The sequence below is a fragment of the Schistocerca serialis genome, chromosome 5 (genome assembly GCF_023864345.2).
Source record: "Schistocerca serialis cubense isolate TAMUIC-IGC-003099 chromosome 5, iqSchSeri2.2, whole genome shotgun sequence".
In the NCBI taxonomy this organism is placed as follows: domain Eukaryota; kingdom Metazoa; phylum Arthropoda; class Insecta; order Orthoptera; family Acrididae; genus Schistocerca; species Schistocerca serialis.
This window is the reverse complement of record NC_064642.1, coordinates 86,461,209-86,487,228: the sequence shown is the minus strand read 5'-3', so window position 1 is coordinate 86,487,228 and position 26,020 is coordinate 86,461,209. Positions and strand designations below refer to the sequence as shown.

General features: G+C 41.6%; 1 protein-coding gene across 1 annotated transcript in view; it reads right to left on the bottom strand.

Moving 5' to 3' along the window:
• Positions 1-26,020, bottom strand: part of LOC126481760 (Down syndrome cell adhesion molecule-like protein Dscam2) — a 723,682-nt gene that overhangs the window by 250,877 nt on the left and 446,785 nt on the right. Inside the window, exon 5 of the mRNA XM_050105715.1 lies at positions 19,491-19,642. Within this exon, the coding sequence (XP_049961672.1) occupies positions 19,491-19,642 (152 nt within the window). The remainder of the gene's footprint in view (positions 1-19,490; positions 19,643-26,020) is intronic.

Here is a 26,020-nt window from a genome sequence, read left to right as displayed (position 1 = left end):
ATTGATGACTAGCATGCTGAAATGCACATGTGGCCACACACCCATTTTTGTGATTTTGGCTTACAGCATGCAGTATCCATACACCCGATTCTTGAACATTCCCCATTGCATGCAAATGTCGAATAATGCTGAAATGATCAGAGTTCATCACAAATGCCACTCCTCGAGTACAGTGACGTGGATCACTGTGGATTAATGCGCTTAAACGATCTTCGTCAAACCCTGAAGGTTTTCCTGAACGTGGAGTGTCAGTGATGTCACAGCGAACCTCCTTAAAACGAGAAAGCCCTTTTCTTGCCGTGCTCTGTGCAGTGCCGTTATCCTCATACATGGCGCAAATATTTCTAACTGCCTCCGCCGCTCTGCTGAACTTAAAACAGGAGAAAATGGCGCACATGTTCCGATTTTTCTACTTGGGAGTCCATTTCCATGCGCCCACAGCTGTATTCATTATCTCCAAATGACAAAATGTCAAAATGTGAACTCAAATAACAATAGTGAAGCACAAATAATAACACGACGTGCATTTTTCATAAAAATGACAATTAAATGTGTGTTAATCAGCATGTATTTGATAAAATTTATAATGAAATGGCGCAGGAATATGAACTGAACAGAAAAAAATCCGAAAGATTAATGATCGAAACGAGACTCGAACAAGCGATTACCAATCTCGAACGCCACTGATTGTCTTCCAATTTTATGTATTCTACACTTCACGCAAATTGTAGTAGGATATGCACCTCTGTTTAAAAATTTACATCCGCCACGAATCGTACTGGTGTTCCCTACATGGTAGCCGATATCATTCTACCACATAGCTACGCTGCTTGTAGAGAAAAATCGATCATACTTTAGAGTATTAAAGACAGTCGAAAAACGTCAAAGTCGATTTTCTCATGAGTGGCTCGACCTGCTCTTGGATATTGACGATTGAGGTTTGAAGTTCACGTAGTGTATATATATTGAGTTCAAATGGTTCAAATGGCTGTGAGCACTATGGGACTCAACTGCTGTGGTCATAAGTCCCCTAGAACTTAGAACTACTTAAACCTAACTAACCTAAGGACATCACACACATCCATGCCCGAGGCAGGATTCGAACCTGCGGCCGTAGTGGTCGTGCGGTTCCAGACTGTAGCGCCTTTAACCGCTCGGCCACTCCGGCCGGCTATATATTGAGTTCACGTACCTAGTGCGGTATCAGTGTTAGACACCACGCTAGAGGTTACGATAATCGATAGCGGCCCAGCACTTGCTAGCTCTCTGGACTCGCTGGCGCTTGCAGCGCCGCCTTACGGCACGGACAGAGACTTGCAGATCGCACCGGCTGAGTCAGCTGCAGATCGTGAGCAAAGTCAGGTTGGAATAGCCTTCAGCTCGCTAGGTTCGCAGCCTCTAGTTCGCGCATTTATTACGCACGTAATACCAGAATTGTGTTATCTTGCTTGTTGTATAATCCAGTTAATGTTTGTTAATGAGTCATTTGTATTCCAGAAAGATAGTTGTTATTAGTTACGTTCCCGGAGCGCAGTAGCAGGACAAAGTTAAGTAAAAGTTATTTACTAACGTATTCCAGTACTATCTATTATAGAATGTTCGAGATTCCTACAACCTCTGTCATCCTACTGCAAATCCCAGGGGTACCGATCCAAAAGCATCCTACATTTGTGTGAGGTCATGACATGCTGCCATCGACCTTCACATCACCATGTACAGGGTTATTACAAATGATTGAAGCGATTTCACAGCTCTACAATAACTTTATTATTTGAGATATTTTCACAATGCTTTGCACACACATACAAAAACTCAAAAAGTTTTTTTAGGCATTCACAAATGTTCGATATGTGCCCCTTGATTGATTCGGCAGACATCAAGCCTATAATCAAGTTCCTCCCACACTCGGCGCAGCATGTCCCCATCAATGAGTTCGAAAGCATCGTTGATGCAAGCTCGCAGTTCTGGCAGAGGAGGTTTAAACACTGAGTCTTTCACATAACCCCACAGAAAGAAATCGCATGGGGTTAAGTCGGGAGAGCGTAGAGGCTATGACATGAATTGCTGATCATGATCTCCACCACGACCGATGCATCGGTTTTCCAATCTCCTCTTTAAGAAATACCGAACATCATGATGGAAGTGCGGTGGAGCACCATCCTGTTGAAAGATGAAGTCGGCGCTGTCGGTCTCCAGTTGTGGCATGAGCCAATTTTCCAGCATGTCCAGATACACGTGTCCTGTAACGTTTTTTTCGCAGAAGAAAAAGGGGTCGTAAACTTTAAACCGTGAGATTGCACAAAACACGTTAACGTTTGGTGAATTGCGAATTTGCTGCACGAATGTGTGAGGATTCTCTACCGCCCAGATTCGCACATTGTGTCTGTTCACTTCACCATTAAGAAAAAATGTTGCTTCATCACTGAAAACAAGTTTCGCACTGAACTCATCCTCTTCCATGAGCTGTTGCAACCGCGCCAAAAGTTCAAAGCGTTTGACTTTGTCATCGGGTGTCAGGGCTTGTAGCAATTGTAAACGGTAAGGCTTCTGCTTTAGCCTTTTCCGTAAGATTTTCCAAACCGTCGGCTGTGGTACGTTTAGCTCCCTGCTTGCTTTATTCGTCGACTTCCGCGGGCTACGCGTGAAACTTGCCCGCACGCGTTCAACCGTTTCTTCGCTCACTGCAGGCCGACCCGTTGATTTCCCCTTACAGAGGCATCCAGAAGCTTTAAACTGCGCATACCATCGCCGAATGGAGTTAGCAGTTGGTGGATATTTTTTGAACTTTGTCCTGAAGTGTCGTTGCACTGTTATGACTGACTAATGTGAGTGCATTTCAAGCAAGACATACGCTTTCTCGGCTCCTGTCGCCATTTTGTCTCACTGCGCTCTCGAGCGCTCTAGCGTCAGAAACCTGAAGTGCGGCTTCAGCCGAACAAAACTTTATGAGTTTTTCTACGTATCTGTAGTGTGTCGTGACCATATGTCAATGAATGGAGCTACAGTGAATTTATGAAATCGCTTCAATCATTTGTAATAGCCCTGTACATATCTCCGATTGCCATATAACCTCCCTACTAATGGTTTTACATGACTGTCCACCTTCGAATCGTTTCTTAATATTACCGTAAATACATGTTCAAGATGAAGTCTTAGTTTCTCCCGGCGTGTACAATGTTCAAATAACTTATGGGAATGGAGCTGGGTGACGTCGTCGACAACCGCTGACAGGAGCACACCCTACCCTTTTCAGGACAAAATTGCAGCAAGTAAGCTCTGCGCAAGCAACACACACACACATACACATACACACACACACGTTGTAAAGACTAGCGCCATCACAAACCACAGACGTCAGAAGTTATCGATAGTGAATTTAATAATCAACAGGTGAGGTAATATAAACTCTGTCCTTCTGTTTTTTTGGCAAGTTAGAGAGCAAATTCCATGCAGAATTTAAACAAAAATCACCATATCTATTTACAAGGCTGCTTGCTAATTTAATTTCAACAGCTTCCTTAATAAAACGATCGCAACAGCTGGAAGTGCATGTCACAATCTCCGTGTTGTTATACTCCATAGGATGACCGGTGCCAAGACAATGTTCCGCGATTCTGCTGTTGTAAACGTGTGTGCCGCTTTCACTCAGTACACAGGTCCTCAACTGCCCTGATAGTCTGACCAGTACATGACATCCCACAACTGCAATGAACACAGTAGACATCCGCCTTACCCAAACCAAGATCACTCTTTACGGAACCTAGAAGGACCCTGATCTCAGACAGTGATCGAAACACACACTTCACAACATATTCCTGAAAAATACGACCAATCCTGTTCGAAATTCTCCTTCGTAAGACAAAAAAGTTGCAGATTTTGGTGCTACCTCAGTATTTTCATTACTCACCCAGTGCACATTTAGTAGATAGCGCAACGCAAGTCTAATCTGTCTTCCACTATAACCATTCTGACTAAAGCAACTACATTAGCAAATAGCCCTATAAATAAAGATGGTGGATTTTGTTTCGGTCGGCGGTTGTCGACAACGTCACCCCGCTGCATTTCCGTAAGTTATTTGAACATGTTCAAGACGTTCTCCAATAATCTTGTATCGGCGACTATCAAATTCTTATTACACTACTTCTGTCTCTACCTCTACATGATTACTGTGCAATTCACAATTAAGTGCCTGGCAGAGAGTTCATCTAACCACCAACTCTTTATTATCCACATTTTAAGTGAGATGTCATTCATTACAGCAACTGCAAATTTTGTCCAAGTCGATGTATTTCCTCGCCATCTTACTACGAATATACACTCCTGGAAATGGAAAAAAGAACACATTGACACCGGTGTGTCAGACCCACCATACTTGCTCCGGACACTGCGAGAGGGCTGTACAAGCAATGATCACACGCACGGCACAGCGGACACACCAGGAACCGCGGTGTTGGCCGTCGAATGGCGCTAGCTGCGCAGCATTTGTGCACCGCCGCCGTCAGTGTCAGACAGTTTGCCGTGGCATACGGAGCTCCATCGCAGTCTTTAACACTGGTAGCATGCCGCGACACCGTGGACGTGAACCGTATATGCAGTTGACGGACTTTGAGCGAGGGCGTATAGTGGGCATGCGGGAGGCCGGGTGGACGTACCGCCGAATTGCTCAACACGTGGGGCGCGAGGTCTCCACAGTACATCGATGTTGTCGCCAGTGGTCGGCGGAAGGTGCACGTGCCCGTCGACCTGGGACCGGACCGCAGCGACGCACGGATGCACGCCAAGACCGTAGGATCCTACGCAGTGCCGTAGGGGACCGCACCGCCACTTCCCAGCAAATTAGGGACACTGTTGCTCCTGGGGTATCGGCGAGGACTATTCGCAACCGTCTTCATGAAGCTGGGCTACGGTCCCGCACACCGTTAGGCCGTCTTCCGCTCACGCCCCAACATCGTGCAACCCGCCTCCAGTGGTGTCACGACAGGCGTGAATGGAGGGACGAATGGAGACGTGTCGTCTTCAGCGATGAGAGTCGCTTCTGCCTTGGTGCCAATGATGGTCGTATGCGTGTTTGGCGCCGTGCAGGTGAGCGCCACAATCAGGACTGCATACGACCGAGGCACACAGGGCCAACACCCGGCATCATGGTGTGGGGAGCGATCACCTACACTGGCCATACACCACTGGTGATCGTCGAGGGGACACTGAATAGTGTACGGTACATCCAAACCGTCATCGAACCCATCGTTCTACCATTCCTAGACCGGCAAGGGAACTTGCTGTTCCAACAGGACAATGCACGTCCGCATGTATCCCGTGCCACCCAACGTGCTCTAGAAGGTGTAAGTCAACTACCCTGGCCAGCAAGATCTCCGGATCTGTCCCCCATTGAGCATGTTTGGGACTGGATGAAGCGTCGTCTCACGCGGTCTGCACGTCCAGCACGAACGCTGGTCCAACTGAGGCGCCAGGTGGAAATGGCATGGCAAGCCGTTCCACAGGACTACATCCAGCATCTCTACGATCGTCTCCATGGGAGAATAGCGGCCTGCATTGCTGCGAAAGGTGGATATACACTGTACTAGTGCCGACATTGTGCATGCTCTGTTGTCTGTGTCTATGTGCCTGTGGTTCTGTCAGTGTGATCATGTGATGTATCTGACCCCAGGAATGTGTCAATAAAGTTTCCCCTTCCTGGGACAATGAATTCACGGTGTTCTTATTTCAATTTCCAGGAGTGTAATTTCGTGTAGATAATGGCATCGTCTGCGAACAGTCTTAGCGTGCTGCTGATCCTGTCTGGTAAACCTTTTACGTATACTGGATGATGAGATACTATATTACACTTCCGTTGGGCACAGCCGATGTTGTTTTAGAATCTATGGAACACTTGTCATCAAGTATAACATGCCGGACTCTTCTTTTTTTGTGAGTCAATACTCTTCTTACTTGTTTGATGCGGCCCGCCACGAATTCCTCTCCTGTGCCAACCTTTTCATCTAAGAGTAGGGTTCTATTAGTCGAACATTCATCGAGCCAATATAAAAGGAAATTGGAGGTTGTTATTTTCAACAGTTGGTATGAACTGAAGTTGTTGCTGCGATGTGTTTGTCGATAATGTCAGTAACAAAAAGCTACGTATTATTTCTGACCGTAAAGTGCTGTTCCTAAGGACTTAAGGAACAGTATTTTACGGGTGGTTAATTACTAAAATATTAGTATGTTTAAAAAGGGTCGGTACTACTGAAAACGTTGCATCGCAAAAACTAATTTTCGACTAAAATCTAATCACAGGCTGAGGGTTGAATAACACTTACTTGGTTTTTTGTTATACTGATTTTTATTTGTGTAAATTAGTTTTCGGCTTATTAGGCCATCTTCAGATAATTACTTGGTTCAAAATGGCTCTGAGCACTATGGGACTTAACATCTGTGGTCATCAGTCTCCTAGAACTTAGAACTACTTAAACCTAACTAACCTAAGGACATCACACACATCCATGCCCGAGGCAGGATTCAAGCCTGCGACCGTAGCCGTCACACGGTTCCAGACTGAAGCGCCTAGAACCGCACGGCCACTCAGATAATTACTGGCTATTGTTTACAAGGAGTTTGTGTTCTTACGAACCAAACATTCTGGACTAACTTAAAAGGCACTTACACACGATCTTTAGTTGTGGTATGGTCTTTGGAATTTCCATACGGGTCTTTTGACTTTTTTTCTGTAAAACTGTTCTTTAACATAATAAATCACATTTTATGGTTTGTCAGTATCATGTATGACAACAATTAGAATTATTTTGAATACACATTATTACAAAATTACAATTTTTTGGTATTTGTTGCGAATATTTGCACTGGACACTAATTGTTGGTTGTACAATAGCGATGTTTTCTTTGGGGGTTATATTTTGTTATTAGAAAAACTGTGCATTAATATATACCAAATATTACATTTTTACAGTTGAGTTACAAATAGGAATGTAAACACATAAGGGATATTACATTATATTGGGGTGCGAATATATTAATTTTACATAACAAAAAGTCAAAAGACACGTATGATAATTCCAAAGACAATACCACAACTAAAGATTGTATGTAAGTGCGTTGTAACTTAGACCAGAATGTTTGGTTCGTAAGAACACAAGCTCCTTGTAAAAAAATAGCCCTTAGTTATCTGAAGATTGCCTAATAAGCCGAAAACTAGGTCATACAAATAAAAATCAGTAGAACAAGAACCCGCCTAGGTGTTATTCAACCCTCAAGATGGAATTGTTCTATCAAGAAGTGACGGAAGAATCCATAAATAAGACTAATCACAGACCGTAACCAATAAAAGCTTGGCAATTCCCTCACGTAATTCCAGTATTATAGAAATATGCATGGACGCTAGCGTTGAGAATCCCGTCAGCTGTGTCCTGAATGGAGTCAAGCAGTTGCTGTAGTTCTCATCTGAATCCGTTTAAAGCTAAGCTTAAGCGGCGCTGCAGAGTACTTCATCCTCTGCGGAACATGTTTTCTCCTCCTCAGCCGTAATCCACTTTCCTTTGCAATTTGCATGTACTACGCTAAGAAGCAGTTTTCGCCAATTCTGTTTCAATTCCTCAGCGTAACTACTCGAATATTCTTGCCCTCGGCCGTCTTTAATTCTTGTATTCAATATTCATATCTATGGGTACGTGGAAGTTATAAACAGACATACGCTTGCATAAGAGTTTAATATTTGGCTGGGGCAGTGGATAATAGTTCAGGAAATGTGTAAATAATTATTTTAATGAAAGCAATTTTTTTTATACTACGTTTTCATATCGGACTAAAAAGTATAAGATATTTCTTCTAGCCCCGTATAGAGCCCTTACCCCACACAGACAATCCAGAAAATCTGTGCATGTGCATTTTTAATATCTACAAAATACTTGTAAGATTTAAAACAAAAAACGTGAAGTTCATGCAATACATATGATTTTTGTTATTAATAACTATTTTCATAGCTATTAAAAATTCACAAGCATAAATTTTCAGAACATTCTGTGTGTGAGCTGGGCATCTGTATGAGACAAGAGAAATTATTTTACACTGTTTAGCTCAATATAAAACACATTAAATTAAACATTTATTTTTATTTAAATAATTATTTTCTGCTTTTTAATCCTACGTGTGTGAAATTTTAGTCGATTTTAAATGTCTTGACAAGAATACAACAGAGGCATATGGTGTGGACTTCAGATTTCTTCGTGCCGCTTCAGCAACTTTGAAGCTTGCTGCACTCCTGCAAGCGCTTGCATAGCTGCAGAAAAGAACGCACCACAAACACGACACACTATTACTTGGAACCATATGATTATACTTTGGAGCTCGTACTTTGTGCTACTTTCTGAAATGCTTATGAAGTGATGAGGAATATTCTTATGTTTACACACCTGATTATGACAAGTATCTTTCTATGAAAGTTGAGAGAAGTTTTTCTGACTTACGAAATGCCACATGGCTACTGAATGATACTTTTATGCTTTGCTTTGTACATATTTCCTTATTTTCTTTGATATCTAGTTTCCAGATGCGCTGCAGCATTGGTTTTATAAAATAATTTTTTTAAAATACATATGCTAATGTTACACTTCCTGTCAACAGATCTATTAAATAATAATTTTATGATCCACATTCTTAAAAAAAGAGCATTTGGAAAGGAAAGAAGCATAAGAAGGAGCAGGGACTAGTAACTGGAATTGCATACATAATTCTCTTTTCAAGGACTTGGTAATTTTTTTTAGATGTTGTTATGGTGCACCACTATAGTGATAAGATGTGATATATACATTAAGATGTGAATAGACATTTCCCTTATCTGCATTGCTGGCTTTACTGTAATATTTTTTTCTGCTTGTGGTTTCTCATGTTTGGGTATAAGATATTGCATTTGCTGCTGCTATCTGTCAGGCATTGTCCTGTTGAATTTTACCTTGTATTACTCTGATAAGCCAGTTTTACCACTTCTTTATTTTTTTGTTTGCTGCATGTTGTCTTATATTAGTTGCAATGTTGCATTTGATTTGCTAATTTAGATATACTGCTGCTTGCTTTGCCACTTTGCATTTCGTTTGTCATTCTTGTTTGTATTCATTGTTTTGTGCTGCTGCATTGCCTCCTTCTCTAGTTTGTGTCTGAGCTCACTAGATTTACGTTAGTTTAAGAGGGGTATGCTATATAATGAGCTACGATGAGTTGGGAAGAAATACATTGAGAAGCTATATGAAAAAGGTTTGGCCAGAGAGTGTTGAACAGTGAGGAATAATTATTTTGAAAGAGGAAATGAACAGATGTAAGCAGGGAATAGTGACAACAGGTTTAGGTAGGATTTTCTTGGACACAAATGTTGAGGAAACAAATGATGACGTAAGAAAGATATGAAAGTATAAATAGAGATAGATAGGACTTTATTTGTGGGAACAAATGCTGAACAAATGCTGAAATAAGAAGGAAGATCTCCGAGAATAACTGCAGTACGAAATGTAACACTGAAAACAAACACTGTCCTTTCCTGATGTGTTGTTCCGCTATATGTTTATGTGTACCCTTCTGTGTTTGTGTTATTCCTGTACATGTGTATTTACCTGTTAAGATAAATTTGGTAGAATTTTTTTTCTTCTGATACTAAGCTGCATTCACTATGGTGAGGAATACTGTTATCCTCAAAACTAACCTGTTTTTACTTTGGAAAGATGTTCAGACATTATTTATTCTGTAATCTTCCTTTTAATGTTCATGTTTCAAGTTAATGTTTCTAAGAATATTCTAATTTTTTCATTTATTTACTTACGTCGTAGTTACTGTAATACTCATGTATATGTTTTTTTTGTTCTTTTTGTAAAGCCGGTATTCCTACAAGCGGTATCTGTATTATCATGCTCTTGACTGTAATGATGTTTTCTGTACCTTTGCAATTGTATTCTTATGCTGTAAAATTGTAATTGTTTGGACACCAGTTCTTTAAGTTAAGTAAATAGTAGGGATTCATTTTACTGTGCACTTCTGATGGTCATACTATATGCATAAAATGTCAGAGGATATATGACTGTTTTAGTGACTGCACTTGTGTTAATAATTCAGCAAGAGACTGGTTAACAGCATTGCTGATTCTAAGGATACTGCAAAAAATTAGTGAGTGTACAAGTAATGGTTTATAGACTTGCTATATTATCCGCAAGACTCTTCAATTGTGACTGTGTACCCGCACAGTCGCAACGGATGGCTGTGGGACATCTCTTCAAGGACTACAGTGGGTCTACACCTTTGGTGGCCCACTACTACTGTAACCTCTACAATGACTAAAGAGGGTTTGCACCTTTGGTGGCCCATTACTACCATAATTTCTACAAGGCATACTGTGGGTCTGCTCTGTGGTGACCTACCTACCAATATTCTTCAATACTTCGACTCACTCTGCTGTGGGTTTGCTCTGTTGTGGCCTGTTACCTGTCTTCATGTCACGAGTCAGCACTGTGTTTCCGTTGGGAGGACAACTCTACTTCTTAAAGACTGCATCGAGGTGCACTACTCGTGTGTGAATCTCCTTTTATTGCTCAGACTTTGTGCATAAAACTGTCATAGCTACTCTTATGATGAATGATAGGACTGTCTTTAGGGACTGTGAGAACAATTTATGCTTTTGACCAACAGTATATTACTAATTGTGTGTATTTGATCTATTTGATATTGTTGATATGAAAAAAAATTAACAAATTTGTCTTGGCCACTGCCCAAACTATCTTGTAAAATTTTTTGATAGGAGCAGGGGGGCTACGTGAGTAGGCTGTTTATGTGTTTGTATGTTGGCAGTGCTATGTAGCGCTCTGCATTAATAACTCTGATAGCGCAGTGTGCGCTCTGTCAGAGACTCTGTGGCTGGTCAGACTAACAGTTGGAAGTAAGCAGCCAGCAGTGATGGAAGCTGGGAGTGAGTAGACAGCAGTGATAAAGGTTAGAGGTTAATAATTAGCAGTGTTGGAGGTTTGCAGTATTAGCACGAGTGGACGGTCTGAATGTGCATCCGTCATGAAGGTTTATGGTATTACTGATGATTATATAATTTTCTTTGAACTGGTTGTCACATGATTAAGGTAAAATCAGCTAAATATGTTGTTTGCTCTGCAATAAAATCTTTCCTTTGCTAACTACACGCCTATTAGTAGTTAGAGCCTACAGTAGTTAGAATCTTTTATTTAGCTGGCATTATTGGTGTTTGCTGCATTGCTGTAGATCGTATAATCAAGATTTACTGTGAAGTAAGTGACTTATGATACTTATGGGTTATTGTTAGGATTTCTTCTAATTCAGGGCCATTCTTTTGAGTTAATTTTAAAGCAGTGAGATCGCGTTGCCGTTGAGTATTGTGAGTAATTAATGAATAGGAAAAGTTTGAGTTCTGTTTGTCAGCGTTGAAATGATAAAACAACAAAGAGACAGAACAGTCAGCAGTTTAAGTAAAAATTTAATGAAGAAGTTTCAATTGCAGCTGCAGGGGCTGTGAAGCAACCTGCTAAGCACTGCCATCGTGGAGGAACTCCCAAATGGTCAGGCGGTGCTCTGCTTTAGGCTTCCTTGTAACCCAGTTTTCACCCTCACTACCTCCACTACTGCAGGTAGGTGGTTCTTACCCTTACACTATTTCATTGTCATCAAGTTCTGAGCTGTATTTAAAATTTCATGTCACTAGCTCATCGGGAAGTTAGGTAAAAATGAGTAGCAATACTTGTACTGAACAGACAGACAGATAAGCAAGCGATCTAACAAAAACGTGCTTAAGTGACCCAAGGTTTTGGGATGTTTCTCTTGGTTGACAGGCAAATACTGGAAGTGGAAATCGCTTCCCAAACATTCACAATTGGGGACTCTCTTATCCAACTCCAGTCTACTGCGATCTTATTCTTTCCCTTCCTGGCCTTATCCCGTTTCTACTCGGAGTCGGCATGTTAATTCGAATTTGGCAATGTTAGTGGTCCTAGGGGACGTAATTTGTGTATCCCATCCGTCTGTGTCTAGTATTATCTCATGTGCAAATGTAAGAACGTTTTCTGAATGTTTGTGAGTAGTGCAACCGAGGTGCCACGTGGGTAACAAGCAGCCCGGTATTCACCTAGACGAATGTGGGAAACCAGCACACCGGCCCTCGTCGCTAGCCCGCCGCACGGATTTTTTCCGGGGCCGGCGCATCTCCCCGTGTCCCGGAAATGGGCGCTTCAACGCGCACGGCTACCGCAGTGGGTTCCCAGCCCACTGGGATGTTTGGGTGAACACAACAAAGTTCTCCACTAGCGTACTCCACTCAGTCCTCACGAGTAGTGAATGAAATATGTAAAAGTTAAGTTTAAGAAGTTCCTGACTAAAACAGACAGTTAATCTAATAACTCACTCTATGTAGGGAATGAGAAGAAAAGTAAGACCTACAGGGTGACAATTATTAAACTATATGAAATAAAATCTTCATAACTTATGAACGGTTTGCTTTAGGACGTTCAGTCTGCACGATTGGTCGCGAGGCATGACGGGAATTTGTATGGGCACCCGCACGCATCTCGTTGTTTCCGGCCACTTGTACATGAAAATGTCACGGTACTGTGCCTGAGCGTATAGCGCTTGCTGAGGCCTACAATGCGAACAATAACAGCCCAACCGTGGCTCAAAGGAAGTTTGCTACTAAATTAAAGCTGAAGACAAGCGGTCCACGTGTGTTTACAATCATGGATTTGGTTCGCAAGTTTGAGAGAACGGGCAGTGTTCGTGATAACGGTGTTGGCAATGTCGGTCGTCCAAAAAGGGTGAAAACGCCTGAAAACATCGAGAAGACACGCGCTGTGTTTCAAACCAGCCCCTGGAAACCGATCAGACGAGCTGCACAACAGGTGGGAATCAACCGAGAGACACTGTGACATATTGTTGTTGAAGATCTGCATCTCTTCCCATACAAAATTCAAACACATCATCCCTTGAGCCCCAGGGCCATGGAAAATCGGTTATGTTTCGTCAACACTATTGCTCAGGACTTTGATGTAAATGTGGTTTTGTTTAGCAACGAAGCCCATTTTCATTCGGATGGGTTCATCAATAAGCAAAATTAGCGCCTTTGAGATACTGAGAATCCACATTTCGCGATCGAGAAGTCTCATCACCGTCAACGGGTGACTGTGTGGTGTGCAACGTCCATGTTCCTTGATGGTACGGCGACTACCGAACGGTATGTGAAGGTATTGGAAGGTGATTTCATCCCCATTATCCAAAGTGACTCTGATTTCGAAATATATGGTTCGTGCAAGACCGAGCTCGACTCCATCGAAGTAAGAGAGTGTTTGGTGTACTGGAGGAGCACTTTGGGGACCGCATTCTGTCTCTGGTGTATCCAGAGGCCACTGGCATGGGCTTCGACTGGCCGCCATATTCTCCGGGTCTGAACACATGAAACTCCTTTTTGTCGGGCTATATCAAAGACAAGGTGTTCAGCATTGACACCAAAACGATTGCTGAGCTGAAAACAGCCGTTCAGGAGGTCATTGAGATCGGGTCATGCAGAATTTCATATTCGTCTGCTCCATATCATCGCCAGTGTTGGCAGGCACACATGTCATAACCTAAATCCAAATGTCTGCAGTGACGTTTACATGTTGAATAAAATGTGTGCACGCCGTAGTTTGTAAATAATTTACGTTTTTTTTCATAAAGCTCAACAATTGTCACTCTGCATGTGTAAGTAAATTTTGTCCGGTAACGTGTTACGATATTTGCGGTTTTCTTCACTTGAACCATGTACAGCTCGGGTGTTACTCAGTGCCCATTCTCTTTTTTCAATTTTTTTGTCACCTTACTTCTTGTTAATGTGTTTGACTATTGCACCACAGTGAATGATAGTTAAGTACGTATCTGTGATTGGTAGCATTTGTGCGTCTGTGTGCCAGTTGTTTGTTTATGCACCAGATAGTGACGACGCTATAACACTTTGGGGTAGGCGCGAAGTTACTTTCAAATTTGATCATTTCTCCCCGCTGGGAACGACTATTTTGTTCTATCTGATAAGAAATTCTCTATCCAATATGAAAGATGATCCGTTATTCCTAAAGTCGTACGTTGTTCATTATATGACACTGCAGAACTGTAGCGATCGCCTTTGCAATGCAAGAAAACACTGCATCAACCTGTGTGCTGATAGGTACTGACTTCTGCATCTCATTGAGTAGAACGAACTGACTTTCACAATATTATAGCTTTCGGAATGTTTTTCAGTCGATTCCTAGAAAATAAGTTAGTGAAACATTTCGGTCCGTCACATTGCAGGTTGGCAGTAAACTGATTATTATTTCATTGTTCGTCAGTGTTGTTTAAGATGGGGTGCTTTTGGGTAACTGTAAAATCTTGAATGTAGAGAACGTTCTTTCCTTCCAAGAAATTATTAATTTACACTTTTCTTAGTATACGTCCAGTTTCAAAATTTATCATTTCTTTTTGTCATATGACAATGTGTGGAAATGTCTTAAAGTCTTTGTTTTGATAGCATTCATTTATAGTTTGAATAATATGAACATGTGGCTGAGTTACGTCCTGATGTAGATATAGGCGTGGGTCACTTGTACGGATGTACAGAGCAGGCGCCCATGAAGCATATTTATGGTCGAATATCTGTTGTCAACGACTGACAGACGATTGTGTATATTTGAAAACGGAATAATATATTTCGAACGACACGTGCTTTGAAAAAGAGTAAATAAAATAGCTGCTGGAAGGAAAGAAAGTTTTCCACATTCAGCATAGTAATAACAGTCCGAAATTAATTGACCAACCACTCGTAGTTTTAAGATTTTACATCTGAAAATGAGCTCGGTAGATATTTTACGTTTATCGTCCTTTAGTTAATACATTGCTGTAAACAAAATCAGATTAATTAACTTGGAAGTGAGGCCATGTGTCCCTCCGTTAACGAGTAAATGCCGCATGCTGACAGAGTAGGAATATTTCTCATTGGCGCGGGACAGAATTTTTTCTGCCAACGTTTATTGCCTCCTGTCACGCAACATTCTGGTACTTAACCTTTGAAAAGAACTGTTCCTCCTTTCATGTGCTTCGATTTTCATCTGTAGCAATAGCAATTATTCACCACTGATATTATTAATACATAAACGTGTAGAACAGGAAAAATATGTGTAATGTTAATGTTTCGGTCTTGGTGTAAAGTGAAAAGAGAGAGAGAGCAAAATGCAATGCTCACTTCATAAATATTTCTACTCTTTGCACCAGAGAGTAGTTGTATGTATGAAGAGGGGCAGAACAGGCTTCGTTTTGAAACTACTCACTGCTTCGTAACCGCATCCGTAGCCTATGTCGCCAACGCATGCCTGTGCGGTGGCGATCGTGTTAGACGTAAGCCGGTTCGAAGCTTGGAAGTGGATGAAGTTATCAGTCCCAGTTTTTAGCAGGCAATTGGAGGAGAGGTGGTGGCTTATGGTTCCTGATCATCATTCTTTGCGCCAAAGTCCTGTACTAAATTCCAAACCGTTCGCAGTGTTCCACGATGTGAGGCCGTGTGATACTGTTGGTGGTGATCCATCAGTCAAATGGGAACATTAAGCTCGCGGGCTCCTTGGTGCTATTCGAAAGGAGAAGGCTACGTGCAGGCACTGGGTTTTACCCTCTCCCTTCTCTCTTGATCGTTATCATCATCATCACGATACAGTACAAACATAACATTACACTATACGCGTCTCCATTACCATCACCTAGATGTTACAAATACACGTAAGACACAACTCTCACATATCCGCAAAGGCGGGAGCTAATGTATGCGGAGGAGGAATATTTTTCCGATAGGGGGTTGAACCCATCCATTCTTAGATAATACAAATCTCCTTCATCATAACCAACATGGATTCCGCAAACAGAGATCATGTGAAACTCAGCTCGCCCTATTTGCCCAAGAAATTCACAGTGCCGTAGACACTGGCGAGCAGATTGATGCCGTATTCCTGGACTTCAGGAAGGCATTTGATACGGTTCCGCACTTACGTTTAGTGAAAAAAATACGAGCTTACGGAATATCGGACCAGGTTTGTGATTGGATTCAGGATTTCCTAGAAGAAAGAACACAACATGTCATTCTTAACGGTTCAAAATCTGCAGATGTAGAGGTAATTTCGGGAGTACCGCAGGGAAGCGTGATAGGACCTTTATTGTTTACAATATACATAAATGACTTAGTTGACAACATCGGTAGCTCCGTGAGGCTATTTGCAGATGACACGGTTGTCTACAAGAAAGTAGCAACATCAGAAGACTCGTACGTACTCCAGGAGGACATGCAGAGGATTAATGCATGGTGCGACAGCTGGCAGCTTTCCCTAAACGTAGATAAATGTAATATAATGCGCATACATAGGGGCAGAAATCCATTCCAGTACGATTATGCCATAGGTGGTAAATCATTGGAAGCGGTAACGACCGTAAAATACTTAGGAGTTACTATCCGGAGCGATCTGAAGTGGAATGATCACATAAAACAAATAGTGGGAAAAGCAGGCGCCAGGTTGAGATTCATAGGAAGAATTCTAAGAAAATGTGACTCATCGACGACAGAAGTAGCTTACAAAACGCTTGTTCGTCCGATTCTTGAGTATTGCTCATCAGTATGGGACCCTTACCAGGTTGGATTAATAGAAGAGATAGACATGATCCAGCGAAAAGCAGCGCGATTCGTCATGGGGATATTTAGTCAGCGCGAGAGCGTTACGGAGATGCTGAACAAGCTCCAGTGGCGGACACTTCAAGAAAGGCGTTACGCAATACGGAGAGGTTTATTATCGAAATTACGAGAGAGCACATTCCGGGAAGAGATGGGCAACATATTACTACCGCCCACATGTATCTCGCGTAATGATCACAACGAAAAGATCCGAGAAATTAGAGCAAATACGGAGACTTACAAGCAGTCATTCTTCCCACGCACAATTCGTGAATGGAACAGGGAAGGGGGGATCAGATAGTGGTACAATAAGTACCCTCCGCCACACACCGTAAGGTGGCTCGCGGAGTATAGATGTAGATGTAGATGTAGATGCGCGACATCCCAGCCAACGACATTTTTTGTTTGTTGCCTGCAAAGTCAAGTGACTACTGGATGCCGCAAGGTTTGCCCGTAAGTGTACTGCGGGTTTTGAGTGTCATTATTCGCTAGTATTGGTAGACCCCGTTAAAAAATACTGTAGATTTTACACGCATTTTAATAATTTGCGTTCGGTATCCGAAATGTACTTGGCTTGAGGCTTAGATGTGCAAAGGTTTTTTTAGTGGTTTGGAGGAAGTGTCACGGCTCAGATCTCGTTAATTTTTTTGTTACAGGGAAAGAAACGGTAGCCATCGTTGCTTTTTAGGTTTTCCACTGCGCTTTATGGTACTGCCGAGCCTGTTTTATTCAATTATTCTGCGGCTTATTGCGAAATGGCTTCCTGGTGCGCCAAATTGAAACTGACTCATAAACCATCGAAATAGGAACTATTACAACAGATTAGCCGCTTATTCCACACTGAGGTATCTTTGGGTACGAAATTCTTCTACTTTTACCTTCCGGTGCTATACTTTATGGAAGCAAAAATATTGCTCGTTCAGTGTCTCACTCCACGTCAACGGTTCTGGTACTACTGTTCCCTATTGCGACAATTTTCAAACAAGCACAATGATTTGGAGGACTGTATGAGGTTCAAACTGTCGCGTGTAATTCATAGCTTCAGGTGAAATTTGCTCGAAGGCCTCATGTTTAGCTACCGCATTTACATAGTACTTGTCACATATATATGACCATAAAATCACATAAATCGTCTATTCACTGTTAACTCTCGTATTACACTATTTCTCAAATTTTTTCTCCACTTAAAACGGCTCTTGTCGGTAAGACAACTGTAATTTGATCCTTGTGATTGTTCCATGTGAAAAACAGTTTTCCTCCTTTAACGTATATTAGGTGGCCATCAGCAAACGGTAGTGCATATATACAGTACTATCATATATAAACACAGACATCTATTGAGATTCCCATCTACTTTCAAATATTTCCAATTTTCCAAAATTTGCTCTGACAATTTGTAAAGAAATCAGTGATAGGATGTATTCCTGACGAAATCCCTTGATAATTTTAAATCTAGGTAAGAGATAATTTTGTATTTTTTTATTCTTAGTGTAGAGTTTTCACACAGTTCTTGAATTACTTAATGACAGGATTATTATTGGATGATTTTAAAGTCTCCCACACACTGGAAATTAATGAAGGAGAAACAAATGAAACTTTGACACCGGAAAAAGGCATGGGAACGATTACACATGCTGAAGAGCTCAAATATCTGGGAGTTAAGGCACACAAGATGGTAAACAAGATTAAGAAATTAGTTCAGCAATAAGTGCTGGGAGGTTTACTATTGGAACATCAAATGGTATTTTATGGAATCAGCGGATTTGAAAAGAGACAAAGGAAACAAATATTCAAAGCATTTATTAGAAGCATTATGACAGTATGGATCAGAAGTATAGACAGTTAAACCCCAGTTAATCAAAGTAGGGTGTAACGATGTATATTCGCTTTAGACTGAGAAATAGATCACTTTGCTGTTTGCTACCAGTTTATAATTAATGAGTACTTGTTTACTTGATTTCTAATATTTATTATTATTAGTTGCATGTGTGAACAAACAAAGGCAACTTTCTTGAAGTGGTCTCTGCATTGCTTACAGTAACTGAATTTACAAATTACACCCTAGTTAGATATTTGGTAACGCAGCACATAATTGATCGATTTCTACTATATCTCATGGTACTGTTCTTCACAACAACGACATGTACAAGTAAAGCAGAAGTGAAATAAAACAAAATAAATTCCCGACCAGTTTGTCAGTTCTGGATCATGCAAGAATTTCGAAGTTATGTAGCAGAACTAATATTGAGCCAAGTCATTTTGCTCTTCCCCAGAAATCTGATACAACCGATGTGGCTCAGATGGGCGCAAAATTCGAAAGTGTTTTATTTTGCATTCTAGTTATATTTCGTAGTCGCCATGTTGTTATGACGTAAGAAATGAAGTACAAGGATATTTGACTACGCATTCAGTCAGAAATAGTTGGACATCCAGTTTACCACTGGGTTTACTAAGTGCTGGTACATCGCCCACAACAAAATTATGGTACATTATGTTTAATTTACTACTACATAAATTTGAATATAACTTGTATATGCCTTTTTTAGCCCACCACAAGGAAAATTTACTTAGCATTTGGAGTTGGTGCCGTGATCAGAGGGAGTCTTGACGGGGGGAGTCGGTGCATAGGTGTTGAAGCTCGTAAAATAGCCGTGTATGGTTACCGGCTGACCCTACCACAACACTAGCTGTAACGTCGGTCAGTCACGTGGCTGTGTTAACCGGTATACCCGTGTCGCCAATGAACTTAGAAATGCAGATGGCACTCACTCACCATAGACGTTGAGCCTGGCGGAATGAGAGGTCTTGCCAGCGCGGTTCTCTGCCGTGCATGTGTACTCGCCGCCGTCCTCCACCTGCACCTGGCTGATATTCACGTGACTGATGACGTCGCCGTGCACCGTCACATACTGGCCGATCACAAACCTGCAACATAACACCCTCTGTCACTATGTCACCACACAACCTATCGGTCTGTACTGTATTGGCGGACACACACACACACACACACACACACACACACACACACCAGGTGCTACGGATGAAATTTGGTACATGTCACTGTAATAATGGCGTCATTTGGAAGAGAAATGGAGGGGCATCGGGTCAGCATACCATTCTTCCAGCCCTTCTCAGAACCACAGATGTTGCAGCCCCTACTTCTCATTCGAACAGCTCCCCATAGCCTCGCAAGACTGTCATGAGGACCTTATTGATCGGTCCTCTTCGATTTTTTCACACATATGCGATTTGAAGGTCATTGTCCAGACATCAATTTTTCCTAAGGCAGCAAGGCATAGTACTAAAAAGAGAACTTAAAAAATCGACTTGGGTGTAAAGACTTCTCAGCACTGTTAAATAAGAAACATCTCAGGCATTTTACGAGTACCAGAGCAGATGGTCACTAACTTCCTTTTAATAAAGGTGTATTTATTATTAAAAAAATTAAGCTGTGGCAGTCGTTACAACTATGATGTATAATTACTTAAACTGAGATGTAAAACCAGTTTTAACACTTCATCAATATAGCAAACGGAAAATGTTCTGCAAGAAGAAATCAAAATTAATTTACGTTGCTTAACAAAATTTGTAATTTAGTGTACTACTCTATTTTTTCTTGTTTTCTAGTTCTTAAGATTAATTCCTTGCTTAAATCTGCAGATAATTGGGATGTGTTGGTAGTGCTTGAGTTTTGCGTCAACATGTGCACAACTTTTAATTTATTGTATTTCTGAACAATAAAACATTTTAATAAGAAAAGTGGCAACTGTACAGTTTTTGTAGTTGCAAACTCTCTAATTTAAATCTTGTTAGTTACCCCATTTGTTACTTTTACTTGAACTGTATAGTTATTATGTGTGACATAAGAAATAATGAATCATAATTTTTAATAAAGTAATAATCACTAACCACATGAAAGTAATTAAAATTTGATACAGAAAAGTAAAATTATTCATATCAATAATATTGTTTACCTGTACTTAGAATACATTTTTTGTTCTATATTATGTGGTCTGCACTTTTTTACCAAACTTTTTTATTGGAAATACGCACATTTAGTGCAGTTATATTTATCTTTATTAAAGAACTGTGATTCAATATTTGCTAATGAATGTTTCCATCTGATAATAAATACAGAATTCAACAAAAATAAAAAATAAAAATGTTAATACTAGCTCGATTTGAATCTGCAGCTTTGCGATTGCAAGACTTATGTGCCATGAATTCGCTATGGTGACTCTGTTACATTGTCTGAATTTTTTGTGCTTAACTGCACTCAGAAATCTTTACATATTCTAAGTCGATTTTTTCGATTGTGTATTGAAAATTGTGTTGCACTGCATTAGGAAACTGGTGTCTCAAACCTGACCTGCAAGTCCTACAAGTATCAAGGAAAACCAATAGGTTCCCTTGTGACTGTGTCCTGTTCCAATCTTCCCACCAAGGAAAAATCCTACTAGTCCATATGACAGTCAGTCTGGCTGGCCGATCATCTTTTTCCCTCTACATTCTTGATAAGTATTCCAGCAAACTCAGACTTACAGTACAGCTCAACATATTATCAAGCAGAAAGCAATTTAGTGACAGAATTTTTCCACTTGTTATGGGAAAACAATTTCTTCCTGTTTGACGACACTGGACCTATTTGTTCTGAAAGAAACCAAATTATCATCTTACGCGGAGATGAGTGGAAAAATTGGATATGATAAATTCAAAGATAAGTCAGCTAAGGCTGGGTAGCCTTAAGGAAGAAATTTTCTGTTTCAGAACTGTTAAAAACTGAGGTTTTTGTTTGATTAGGATAAAAACTGCACCATGACAAGAATACAACAGTATTCCCATATATTTAATCTTTTCGTTTATGATCGCAACGATTCACTGACATACCAATTGGCATCCAAGCAGTCAGAGCATTTATTGAGCAGTTAGTCTGGAGTTTACTTCACCGCAGTACTCCTATAGTTATTATTTCTCCGAATTATGCTTTCTTGCGAATTTTTGATTGTCTCTGTAAATTAAAGTGTAGCAGCTAAAAAAAAAAAAAAATTTGCGTAGCTCGTAAATTTAATATTCACATAAATGATGCGGGTAACAACTGAAACTTTTTTGTGCGTTATCATTATTATTAACAACATATATAATAAGTGAGATGTATCGCGTATAAATCTGGTACACTTCCTAATAACATCGGAAAGACAGAACTCATATATGAAACCTACGTAGAAATGTAATAATGCCATTAGCTGATGAAGTGAACTGCACTGCGCTTCTTGCAATCCTCAGCTAGGACTGCTGATATTTTTAAAAGTATCGGAAATCCAATATATCGATATTTAAAAAATATAATTATCGGCACATGATATATATTAGTAGAAAAAATTATCGATATACCTCCGGAAAAACTATCGACATACCAGCCAAAATAATATCGGCTGCACATTGTAAATATACTGCCAGTTTTAGAGCTGTATATTTAAGTATTGAATTATTATTAGATATTCTGTACATCAACAAGCTAGCAGCCTGATTATCCCCCTTAGAGCAAGAACTGAAAGGGAAACGATGCCCGTTCATGCTTGGTGATAACAAATTTGCTAACAATGGTAATTACATGTAAGTGGCAGAATAAAGTTCGGTTTCCTCACATCTCGCATTTGTCTTGAACACTTCATGTCAACTTCCCTGTTTCGTTTCTGAAAACGCCAGGGAACTAGCAGTTGTAGTGTAAAAATTTCGTGGTGAAGTTAAACGTGGCAATTTCTGCTGATTGCGCCGAGCGTCGATTACGTCAGCATTTCCCTCACACGTGTTCACCCATCGCAAAGACCAATCTTGTCATTTAGATTTTTGTTCATCAGTTCAAGCAACAGTTCTTTAAGAATGCCGATGTGAAGAAACAGCACATTAGTTGGGTTAAAAATTGCTTTTTAACGCAACTGGTGTGCTATTTCTTTACATCGAGTATCTTGTTAATCCACTCACACCTCCACCCGCCAGCGTAATTGGATTTCTTCTTTGTACCATCTATGCATGCTTCACACGGTCTAAGAGAAAGACTGGAAGTGCCAAAAGCTCAAAAAGTAGTGAGACTCCTTCACACAGTGAAAGTAAAATTATGTTCTACTACAATTTAAAAAAGAGCAGTTTCAAATATTTACGGAAAATTGCGTAAAAATATAATTTAAAATAAAAATATCGGGGCTCGATGTTGCCATTCCGATATCGATGTATCGAAATGATGGTGAAGGGAATGTAGGCCGCGACATATCGATGTTTTGGATAAATCGATATATCTATATTTTATTAATAGCCCGACTACAGCCACATTACTATGAATAAATAGCAATATCCATTTGTATAACAAGAAGATTCAAGCTGTCAAATCATATGGCATTGGCGGCTGGGAGTCCGACCTGGGGCAATTCGGCCACCGAATTGCAAGTATTTGCAATTGACGCCACATTGGGGGATTTGCGTGTCGATGATGAAATGATGATCAGGACAAGCCAGCACCCAGTCCCCGAGCGCAGAAAATCTCTGACCCGGCCGGGAATGAGACACGGGCGCGCAGTATGGCAGTCAGATAAGCTGACCACTCAGCTGGAACTGCTCTTTTCTATCAAAAGTCGGAAAAGGGACTGGAGTATTACTTCGTAAAACGGATTCATTAGATATTTTATGTAAGTTTCGACATTCCCTTTATAAACTTCTAAATCCCATCTTCGTCTTGCATGTCATGAAACATAACAAACATCACGTGATTTGCAGTAACAAACGCTGACAGTAACGACTAACTGAATTTACAAATAGATTCTAGATACTTACACTTTGTCTTCGTCATAGGTTGATCTACCAAAACCACATTCAATAAATTGATCCCAGTGTTGATGATCTTTTTCTTGGCATCTTTCGTAGCTAGCGCAAATTCAATTTGAAACAGTGAAATCTGTATACGGCAACCTACAACGAGGTAACAACTTCTAGACATAAATATTTCTGTATGTGACAAAATTTTTTCTTGCAAGCACGAGACAAATTCCTAGTAGTAGAAAAATCTGTTAAGAGACATATCCAGCATAGCTGTTTTCTTCATTCCACTAGTCCTGTGACTGAGCTTTCAACTGAACTTGTCAATCAAAAAATAAACGTCCATCCTTTTGTGTCGTTTGCTCAACGTCGTATTACAAAGATCCATTGCAAACTAATTGGATGATTTTACTATTCATAGTCAATTAAATAGAACACAGCATTTACTCTTCCTAGTTGTCAGACGATGATACTACCCATTATCTCGCTATGGAGGTGGTCGTCATTCTTACAAGCATAACTACACTCCTGGAAATGGAAAAAAGAACACATTGACACCGGTGTGTCAGACCCACCATACTTGCTCCGGACACTGCGAGAGGGCTGTACAAGCAATGATCACACGCATGCCACAGCGGACACACCAGGAACCGCGGTGTTGGCCGTCGAATGGCGCTAGCTGCGCAGCATTTGTGCACCGCCGCCGTCAGTGTCAGCCAGTTTGCCGTGGCACACGGAGCTCCATCGCAGTCTTTAACACTGGTAGCATGCCGCGACAGCGTGGACGTGAACCGTATGTGCAGTTGACGGACTTTGAGCGAGGGCGTATAGTAGGCATGCGGGAGGCCGGGTGGACGTACCTCCGAATTGCTCAACACGTGGGGCGTGAGGTCTCCACAGTACATCGATGTTGTCGCCAGTGGTCGGCGGAAGGTGCACGTGCCCGTCGACCTCGGACCGGACCGCAGCGACGCACGGATGCACGCCAAGACCGTAGGATCCTACGCAGTGCCGTAGGGGACCGCACCGCCACTTCCCAGCAAATTAGGGACACTGTTGCTCCTGGGGTATCGGCGAGGACCATTCGCAACCGTCTCCATGAAGCTGGGCTACGGTCCCGCACACCGTTAGGCCGTCTTCCGCTGACGCCCCAACATCGTGCAGCCCGCCTCCAGTGGTGTCGCGACAGGCGTGAATGGAGGGACGAATGGAGACGTGTCGTCTTCAGCGATGAGAGTCGCTTCTGCCTTGGTGCCAATGATGGTCGTATGCGTGTTTGGCGCCGTGCAGGTGAGCGCCACAATCAGGACTGCATACGACCGAGGCACACAGGGCCAACACCCGGCATCATGGTGTGGGGAGCGATCACCTACACTGGCCGTACACCACTGGTGATCGTCGAGGGGACACTGAATAGTGCACGGTACATCCAAACCGTCATCGAACCCATCGTTCTACCATTCCTAGACCGGCAAGGGAACTTGCTGTTCCAACAGGACGATGCACGTCCGCATGTATCCCGTGCCACCCAACGTGCTCTAGAAGGTGTAAGTCAACTACCCTGGCCAGCAAGATCTCCGGATCTGTCCCCCATTGAGCATGTTTGGGACTGTATGAAGCGTCGTCTCACGCGGTCTGCACGTCCAGCACGAACGCTGGTCCAACTGAGGCGCCAGGTGGAAATGGCATGGCAAGCCGTTCCACAGGACTACATCCAGCATCTCTACGATCGTCTCCATGGGAGAATAGCAGCCTGCATTGCTGGTGGATATACACTGTACTAGTGCCGACATTGTGCATGCTCTGTTGCCTGTGTCTATGTGCCTGTGGGTCTGTCAGTGTGATCATGTGATGTATCTGACCCCAGGAATGTGTCAATAAAGTTTCCCCTTCCTGGGACAATGAATTCACGGTGTTCTTATTTCAATTTCCAGGAGTGTATTTTCGTAGTGAAAATTCATATCTATTCGAACCATTCTTTCACTGCTCCTCTACCTAAAAATATTAACTGTTCTAAGTACTTACCAGATTGCCGATCTGTCTTCAAATATTTGAAATACTATCAAAAATACAAGAATGTGTACTGCTGGGTGACACACAGTACGTAGTTCCTAGTACTGACCATTTGCAGAAGTTCTGCAAAGTGTCAGTGGGAAAACTATTATACCTGAGTTGTACGCAGTGCGATCAAACGATGACTACTATCTGAGGCACTGTACAGTATTACGACTGTATTTATACTATACTGCCGTCTCTTGTCCCCCCCCCCCCCCCCCTGTCCGTCCCCCACATTATCACCAACTTTAGCACATAACTGAACTGTAGAATGAAATACTGTTCTTGGAAGACTTTTATTTTTAAAATGATGACAGATGAATGTTATTTAGTTTGTGTGTGTGTGTGTGTGTGTGTGTGTGTGTGTGTGTATGTGTGTGTATGGGTGTGTGTGTGGGGGGGGGGGGGGGGGGGGGAGGGAATTTGGAGTGCATCGCATGT